At 41.3% G+C, this 10006-nt stretch overlaps 1 protein-coding gene across 5 annotated transcripts in view; it reads left to right on the plus strand.

The window, feature by feature from the left end:
* The window catches only part of rtel1 (regulator of telomere elongation helicase 1), a 90731-nt gene that overhangs the window by 76946 nt on the left and 3779 nt on the right, over window positions 1-10006 (plus strand). For 4 of the 5 annotated variants that reach the window (XM_049581645.1, XM_049581647.1, XM_049581648.1 and 1 more), the window contains 3 exons: window positions 379-516; window positions 5195-5323; window positions 8706-8894. In XM_049581645.1, the coding sequence (XP_049437602.1) occupies window positions 379-516; window positions 5195-5323; window positions 8706-8894 (456 nt within the window). The remainder of the gene's footprint in view (window positions 1-378; window positions 517-5194; window positions 5324-8705; window positions 8895-10006) is intronic. The other variant, XM_049581646.1, reaches the window with a different exon arrangement.

Raw genomic sequence — 10006 nt, forward strand, 5'->3', positions numbered from 1 at the left:
TATATCACTATTAGCACACAGCTCTGCAAGCTATAAAACAGCCAGTCAACCAAGGATTGTACAAAAGGTGGGCCATAGAGTGATGCAAGCAGAGCCACCATGATTTTCTAAGACAAAATGTTTGTTTCAGTTTAGTTTTTACTCAATCAAAGCTTGGTCTCTGTGGTGCTGTCCTAAGTTAATTCAGTTTACTGTCTGTTTCAAATGTTGCACAATCCATAAACCCATTTTGTTTGCTCAGAAAGCAGGGTCAAATATTGCTGGAAATAATGGTAATATCTATAGTGTACTTGTTTTTGCCTGAGCATTCAGACAGTGTGTCTTTGTCTTTCCATGTTAACGTTTTGACTGGTTGATAATGCAGTTACTGTGTCACAGGCCTCTACCAGTTCATCCCCCCACATCACAAAAAGAGGTTTGATGAGAAATGCAAGGAGCTCACGGGGCAGGGCTGTGGATACAAACCATATCACTCACTGTCGAAAGAAGAAAGAGAGACTCTGATGCAGCAGAACGGTATGTTACACTCATCCCAACACTGTACTCTTCTTTGTATGTTAAAAATGGCAAAATTGGCAACATTGTTTTTAAATAGTTGGTCAGTTATTTTTTAATTCATGTGTTGGTCAATAAAGTTTCAGAAATTGTGAAAAATGGACATTACTCCGTAAAGTCCCGGACGTCATCATCAGATTGCTTCCTCTGTCCAACCAAAAGTTCAGAATCCGAAAAGATATTTATTTTATAAAGGTTAAATTTGTATACAGTGATAGACAGCAGAAAATCCTTATGCTCGTGGCTAACGTTAGCTGACTTAAAGGAACACTTCACCGCAAAATTGTATATCAGTTACTCTCCACTTTACCTTGAATTCATAAAGAAAACTTTATTTTTCTCTCATGCCTCCACAGTGAACAAAGAATTAAAAAAGGGCCAAAGTTCTTCATGAACTGAAGTTATTGGAGGCCACATTTAACAGAGACAGAATAATGGGCCTTTGAAGTCAGTAAAAAATTGAAGATTTTGCCTAAAATAAAATAAAAAATGTTTTTCAGGATGAATAACTATCTGTGGCTTCATCTGTACAGGTAAATGACAGTATGGGGCTGTAGGCACACTATCAATGAACATTTGTTTCAAATTTGAAGAAGAAAGCACAAAGTATGACCATTCTACGGTGTTTTTTCCATGAAAAGATCCAGGCGGAGTCGGTCACTCGGCTTCAAAACTGTACTGACAGTGATCAAACAACACACAGCCAGCTTCAGACATTGTACTGTATTGAAATCAGGCATGATTGTGATAGCTGATGTTTTTGACACAGAAACACCATAAAATATCACCAGTATAAAGCCACATGAAACTTGAAAGTTATGATCCCACTTTCTAGGCGGTGTATCTCAGCCAAAAATAGTGGTAGGAGTGAGACTCTTTCCTTTTATAAGACAGCTAAGTCCCTGCTAATAGCTGTACATAAGATCGCAAGTAATCCTGTCACTTTTCCTGTCGAAAAACGGCATGACATGACTTGTCACCACTCATCGCGATTTTGGACTATGTGTGTTTGGGCTGCTCTTGTGCGAAATACATCAAAAATAAAAGAAAAACTATGTTATTTTTGAAAAGTCGAGAGCTTTCTGAATCCGGCAATACCAAACATCACATGGTTTGATGACATAGTGCGCCTGGGAGATACCATTTAAAAGAGGAGGAAGGGAGCGAGGACGTCGGTTTCCTGGCGGAGTTAGAGAGGTTTTAACAACAGCAAAACTGTATCAAAACATGTTTACAAACTCTGACTCATGTAGTTTAAGCCTGATTTATCCATTCATATGCCCAGGATTTCCCAAACACATGCATTTTCACTAAAATATTCATATTTAAAACACCTCAGCACAAACAGTTGCATGCACGGCCAAGTAGCATGCCTGGGCACACACATACATTTAAACCCTGTTCAAACAGAGCTCATACACATGCGTTTGCTCAGGCAGAGTCCTGCAGGGATCCATTTTTGAAAACCTGCGCCCACCATACCTGTAAAGCTCAGTTCCAGAACTGACTCGTTATCCATCATTATGTCTAAGCCAAAGCCTCACCCGCCCACTTCCATTAATAAAAGTCTTGTGACCTGACTCGCACCTGTAATTAAACACACACAGGCTACAGTCACTTACACTAAGCTGGGTTCTCCATTCTTGAATTATAAATCCAATAGAGGAAAAGTCTCTTTCACAGGCTGCACTCGATGTCGGGATGGTGAAAACATTCTACACAATCACTGCCAGGTTAGGAAACATTTTAGCATGCTCCTTCCACCACCATAAAACCTCAAGAGGATTCTCCTTGTGTTTTGTGAACACCTCATCCTCGGGTTGCAACGTTTCATGGCTGGAGTCCTCCATGTCGGTGACAAATGTAATAAAGGGGTCAAAGGTTCAACTTGTGTCGTTGACTTTCAAAATAAAAGGAACTGCGGCTTCACAATAGTGATTTTAGATGTCAAATATGACACATATACTGTGCATCTTTTTCATTTGTTTTATTCTGAAAAAAAAGGGGTTTTTTTGTTCTCACCCACTGCCCGCACGCGTGTAGTTCATTTTACCTGTGCCTGCACCAGTTCCCATAGGTTACCCATCAGGTACCCGACTCAGTGCAGGACTCTGTGCTCAGGCATGCTCAGGGGGCCCTACTCTAAAATGCTACTACTAAAATGTTTTATATTGTAATGTTTTTGTGAATAGTCATGTGTCTGGGAAGTCCTGAGGATATGACTGGATAAATGAGACTTGGGTTATGCTGCACGAGTTGTGTGTGAGTTTGTAAACAGATGTTTTGACGTAGTTTTGCTGCTACGCAGCCCGATTACTTCAATTCCTGAAGAATGTTGCCTTTTGTTAGTTCTCCGTTCACCGTGGAGGTATGAGGGGACAAACAATTTTATTCACAAATTCAACATAACATGGTGAGTAATTGATCTACAAATAGTCATTCTATGAGATAGTATTCTTTTATGATAGATATTTTGTTGAGTAACTGACACTGCTGTGTCTGGGGGGGCGAGACAGTCGAGTGGCTGAGGAAGGGGGTGGAGTTAAGATTGTCCCTCGCTGCGGGAAGAGAGGTCCCTCTCCTCCTCTCCACACTTAGACTTATTTTCATTGTGCCGATGGTGGCTTGGAAAACCGCCCCTAACTGTGTCACACGGGCAGAAGGGAAGGTGGCTGCAGCTCGGCCTCTTTCCCCCTGTTCCCCCTTCTCCCCATCTCCACACTTAAGCCCTATTCAGATGGGATTAGTTTTACATAGGGACGTGGGGTAAAGTAATAATTACCAGAGATTTTAGTCCTGTCCAAATGTGCCATGTCAGTAATCATTACCGCACGATGTCAGTAAAGATTACCGCGACTTTTACCTTCTGTAAAAGGGTCCAGGACAGTTACCTCAGGTAATACTAATCCCGTGCGATTAGACCAGCAGTAAACATGTGTGTTAGGGCTGTCAAAAAAAAATCGAAGTTAGAAATATATTCAAATATATTTATTTTTTTATAAGTTCGAACCTAAATTTGATAATTTGAATATCATTAATAATTAATTAATACTATCAATAATGGTGTATATCACGGCGAATCCCGTTCGGGTGGAAATGGCTCGCGCACCAGCCGGGCCAGAGAGGGACGCAGCGGGAGGGAGAGGCGCCGACAGAGGAGCCCGCTGCACCAAACACCACCCACTGCGCTGTCCGCGATATGTGACCTGTTGGGGGAGACATACAGGGAGAGTGTTGCACCTGCTACCTCCCTGCCTACCCTTTTTGAAGAAAAGATGAAACGTTACCAGAATGAGACACCACTACGAGCCGGCCAGGATCCACTCTTGTGGTGGAAAACTACGCACTGAAGTATCCAAACATTGCTCAAATAACAAGGCAGAAGTTGATCATACCTGGCACTTCAGTGAGGTCAGAATGGGTGTTTTCATCCGAGTGTCACGTTCATATTGCGCCAGCAATAAGCATCTTATTTTATTTTATTTTTTATTTTTTGTAAAAATAAATAAATAAATAATAATAATAATAAATTCTAATATTATTCGAACTCTACTAAATTAATTGGAAAATATTCAAACTCAATTTCATGGTGCTTTTGACAGTCCTATCATATGCTCATGATGGCAGGAGGGCACGGTGGTGCGTGAATGGATTTACCCCTCCCACTTGTGGTAGTTTTACTGATATTTCTTATCCCGTGTGAATCGGCCATTAATATTACTGACGTCCTGTGGTAAAGTGACATTACCCCACGTGCCCATGTAAAACTAATCCCGTCCAAATAGTGCTTTAGACTTTTTTTCACCCTGCCGACAGTGGAGCTTATATTCATTGTGCCGATGGTGGCTTGGAAAACCGCCCCTAACTGTGTCACACGGGCAGAAGGCAAGGCGGCCGGTTCTATTTCTCCCTCTCTGGGAGCCTGGGCTCAGAGCAGCAGCCCACTGCATCCATCCACCCCTCCCTCCCTCGCGGCTCCGCACATACAGTACACACCCCTGAGGCTTGGCTCTCTCTGCGGACAGAATGGTTTTATAGTAAGGGGAGGAGTAAAGGGAGGAGGGCAGGCTTTCGCATGGACGGTTAGTGACGTCATTCGCCTCAAAAAAGAATCATTTGCCTCCAATGTAATGTAATGTAAATTCAAATGTAGTAACCAGGTTTCAAGCTGTTGAGGGCACTCCATAGCACATTTTTAAAATAAAATGTGGATTTTCAACAGTTTGCACTAAACTGTCAAGATTGTGAGCAGGATCAGTCAGTAACACCATTATACAACCAGAAACAATGATTATCAGCTGAAAATAATGGTTTTAGGGTTTAGTTACTCTTTAAGTTCCATTAACTTCCATAAAAAAAGCTGTAAAACACAAATTTAAATTGAATCCAGTTATTACCACAACTTAAGAACAAGATCTATTCATCGTCATTTTTCTGGCCACTAGTTTTTGGACATTCCTTTCCAAAATTGAGGATTCAAACTGTTCAGCAGGCAAAGACTGGGCCTACTTTGTCATTGTGCCTGTCTTGTGTTGTGTGTCGTATAATTCCATGTAACAAATAAACGATTGGTTGCGCTGACAGTACTGTAGGAATGGAAGACAAAAATCTGTGACTGTGATGTTTTGTGTTCTTAAAGCTGCAGCTAAACAGTCTGCTGTAGGTCTTGCCTCCTCCAGCTGGACGTCATCCTGCAGTCATCTGAATACACAGCAGCTCAACAGAGGAGGACACCACCTAAACCAGCAGGGATTAACAGCTCAGACTGGTGGGACATCACATCCCTTTACTGTTGAATTCAGTAATTATAAAGTATTTGCAGGTTTAAACATCTGGCTTTATCTGGCTTGACTTATCCATCACAGTATCTGGTACTACAAAGCTGGTCATCAACTGCTTTAGCCAACTCGAGGTTTTCCTATCCAGCCATGAGCATGTTCATGTGACATCATTGAGTAATGATGTCATATGAAGTGACATCATCAGAACCATGAATCAAGGAGGCCACTTAATATCATATGAGTTGAAACGGTACAGAAGTGTCTGCAACTGTGAGACAGTAAAATGTCAGTGGCATAGGATGTCTCATGTTACTTTGAGCTGCAGTGATGTAATCAGAGTGTAAGAGTAGTGCCACTGCGGACGAAAATTAATTTTGCATCACTTCCAATCCTGCTAAAATCATGAAACAATGAAATGATTCTACTGACCTGTAAAAATATATAGACTACTCTTTAACCTGAGACTGGACTTTTGTCCATGTCGGGACACAATTTATTCAGTGATCTGATTGGTCAGACGTGTGGGTGTTGACAGGCTGTTATCCGATATTCAGAGCATAATGTGCTCTGGCGCGGGTTAGCTTTTCATCTTAAGTTACCACAGTGATTTATCCCAGTAAAAAGAGAACCAGCTTCATAGTACTGAAAAACAGTGTTAACCCTGAAGTTACCTCGCTAACTTCCAAATCCTGCTTCATAGTACAGGCCTCAGATGAAAATAATCTATATCCTTATCTCATGTTATCACTACTTGCGTTGCCCATAATCCAACACTCATAACTGGTTAGATACCAGCAGTATAGGAGGCAGCTGGATGTACTGATAACATCAACAACTGTTAGTCAATTAGTCAATATCTAAAATCTTCCTCTTTTTGCAGTTCCTTGAATTTGGTTGACAACTGTAGAAACTATGTGCTTCTTTAGAATCTAACTGTATCCTCCAGCCACAGCGGGCAGGTGTTGGGGCGCTGACACACCAAGCTAACTGTTGAGCTGACAATGAGCATCTGTCACCCTAGTTTTTTGCAGTGTGTCCTGCACTGTGGCACTAGTCAGCCCTTGTCAGGCCTTGTCGGCTTTTCTTATCTTGGCCTATTCAGCCTGTTGAATTGTAACGTCTGGAATGGCAGAGCCCATTGATGAATTAAATCAGATTATTTTTTATCCATCCAGCTCTGTACCAGAAACAGTTCATAATTGTTCACTAGCGCACAATAAATGTCTTTAGTTCTTCCAACATCTGGTTGTGTTGTTAATGTGTTAACTGACTAACTAACATCTTGAAACGGTCCTGGGGTCTGTCCGTTTTCCTTTTTTTTTTTTTTCAATTATTACAGACCACCACCATCTTCGAGTGTGGAGAGTTATTTCCTCCCACGTAGGCGCAGAATGTACATGCTGGTTGGCTGTCGGCTGTAGTCTTTGCGGTGTGTTAATGTGTAACTTTTTTGGCCAAGTCACAGGTGATGTGAGGCACCGTAGCAGTCAGCCTTTGTTGCCACTAGGTCTTTGATGTTGATTTGGTGTGTATGGGGATGTAGACCTCAACATAATACAATTCCAACCACTGTACTTGTTATACCTTGGCACTGGCAAAAGCCATGGCCAGAGGCATTGTGTTTTTCTGGGCTGTCTGTTTATCTATCTGTCCATCCCATTCTCATGAATGTGATTAGTGCAAGAAGGCCATGGGTTAATTTCCTCGAATTTGGCACAAATGTCCACTGGACTCAACAATGAACTCATTAGAATTTTATGGTCGGAGGGCACAAAACCTCACAAAACATTTCTGCCATAACTCAAGAATTCATACACCAATTATGACAAAACTTAACACAAATATCTGATAGTATAAAATGGTGAAGTGATGACATTTTACATCCAAAAGGTCAACTTCACTGTGACATCATAATGTTCTGCAAGAACACTTCTGGCCAGTATTCAATCATATCTCAGGAACAGAAGGAGAGACTTTTGGTCAGATACTGAATTGGTGACACTCATCTTGGGTGTCCACCTTGAAACTGTGCTGATTGTATAGAGCCTCTGTGCTATCATGTCAAAGGTTTGTGCGGTTAGTCCGACTTCATCCTGACTTCCTCTGACGTATTACAAAAGTGGACGGCAACAAAGCCGTGAGATCGAGGTGGCCGCAGTTTGTAGCATGGACATGTATACATAGACGCTGCATTGACTGCCGCTACCTATTGGAGCCGACGTCCTCGCCGGCCGCCATCTTGGATGGGTCTTGCTTCGCCTCCACAGTGCGTTCACTTCTATTGAGGAAGGAGCTGTATGCACAAGTAAAATAGAATAACTCGCTGAATTTTCAACTGATTTTCACGCGGTTTGGTTTGTTACAAATGGCACACGTAGTTATGATACAGGATGCTTTCGTGCATTAAAAATGCGGGATTTCATGCTTTAATACTTTCTGCAGATAGCAGCAGCATGTTATTTAGGTCACAACACAATGCTTTTATTCACCTCAACCCCAGAGTGGGATGACATTTAATCATTATGGACAGGCTACGTGACCATCACATCATATTGAAGGCGATCAATATTGATCGCTTTCGATATGATGTGATGGTCGTCTAAAAGGCGGTGTAAAATTTGCCCGACCCATCCGGAGCTCTGGTAATTTTGACCCTCAATCAGAGACCTGTAATTGCCATTTTTCTGGTCATCGGAGGCCAGGCGATCAATAAAATATTCTTGAATACCTAAAACAAAACACAAACACGTGTTGTTGTTGTTTTTAGTCACGTAGCCTGTCCATAATGATTAAATGTCACGCTGCTACCTTGCTGACATCAGCACACGTAACGTATGCTAACGTTATATTACACAGTGTTTAATGATACCGTCTATTATCTCCCTATTACTCTAATCTTTCCTGCTTATCGCTCAAACAAATGATTAATTTCTATATTAATATCAGTTACTCATTTAAGATACCTTCATCAGTTACCGGAGGCCACTGTCTAACATCATCAGTCCAGCTATTCATGATGCTGTCACTGTAGAGAGTCAGTTCACAATGACAGTATAATGAATTGATGACTGACACATGTCACCGCAGCAATGGCGCCGCCGCAAGATGGCAGCATACACAAGTGGCTCGCCGAATTCGTCTATACATAGATTCTTTAGACAAGAAACAGCACTGGGCTGCTTTCACAGCATATCATCTGCATATCACGCATCATTAATAAGCCTATAGAACTTCCTATGAGCTAGTGAGTTTAAGTGTATTTCTATTAGAGAATAACATAGTTTAGTTGTTGCCATACCTAGATGAAGTGTATTACATGTGTTGAATAATGGTCATTATTAACATTAACATGATTCTCATGTTAATCAGGCTCTGCTCCAAAGAGTGACGTCCCTGCTGCCTTTATGGCTGATGTGAAAAAAGCCATGGGAGCAGAAAAATCCAATGTGTTCTTCAGGGCCGTTCAAAGCTATAAGAAGACGGGCTGCTATGAAAACCTGGTGACCACACTGGCGAACTTATTCACAGAGAGAGATGAGGACTTCAGCCTTCTAGTCAGTAAGTATTTTACTACATATATTTTAGGGGTCTAACGGTTCACAAAATCCACTGTTCAGTTTGATACGATAGGGTGGCATCATGGTTCGGTACGTTTAAGGTACAGCAAAAAAGCAGAAAGGCCAGAGAAATTTCCTTGATTTTAAGTATATAAAAACAAACATGATGTGGGCTTTGGGTTTTTTGTACAAAGCAGGAATTACAGTCTGCCTTAAATGTGCTAGTCGAAGTCTGGGGAATGCAAAACCAGTGATTTCTTTCTTAACACAATATACTTGTTTGAAAATACATGTGAAAAGACAGAACATTTTAGTACTGCATCGTGGAATTAGAATATTCAGCTGTTTCAAACAAGACATCAATTACTTCTGTTAATTTTAGAATGCTGGTCCTTCAGCTCCGAAACAGCAACGGCTGTCTTTTGGTTCTAATAACGGAGATACCATTAAACCTATCAGTCTGAAAGAAGTCATTAAGCTTGTGGATCGCTACGTGGTAGAAGAAATGCTGCCGTTGTCTACGGTGGAGTCTAAAAAAAGGTGGAGGAGAACTCGCTGACAGACAGGTCAGACTCAGCACTTGCATTATGCCTGGTGACGTTATTCACTACACGACTTTCTGCCCGTTCTGACAGTCACTATGTCACATTACAAGATTGTGGAGTCATAAAATCGTGCCGTGACTTGGCCGACAGACATGACACACTACACGATGGTACTCGCCAATTATCCCCAATCGTCTTTCATGTCATCAGGTTATTCTTGTCCTATTTTTTATTACTTTTACTATTATTTGAGTCACTGTGTATCTGTTCATGTGCCAGCCGAAATGTTGTTGTAGTCACCTAAAAGCATCAGCAGATGGCAGGAGCTCCATTTGAAATAATGTAGGCAAACATTAAAGTTACTGTGTCCTCCACAACCAAGTTCCTACAAGAGTTTCACAATAAAAGCCTATTTAGAAAATGGAGGGATTCTCTCAGCCGAGGTTATAAGGCGCTTTTAATTTGAAGGGAAATCAGGAAGTGTTGAGTTTGAAATGACGACGCAGTGTGTTAACTTTATGAAGACAACGGGAGCCGATAAAAAGTAAAAATGTGTTTCAAATGAAAC

The sequence above is a fragment of the Epinephelus fuscoguttatus genome, linkage group LG7 (genome assembly GCF_011397635.1).
Source record: "Epinephelus fuscoguttatus linkage group LG7, E.fuscoguttatus.final_Chr_v1".
Lineage (NCBI taxonomy): Eukaryota > Metazoa > Chordata > Actinopteri > Perciformes > Serranidae > Epinephelus > Epinephelus fuscoguttatus.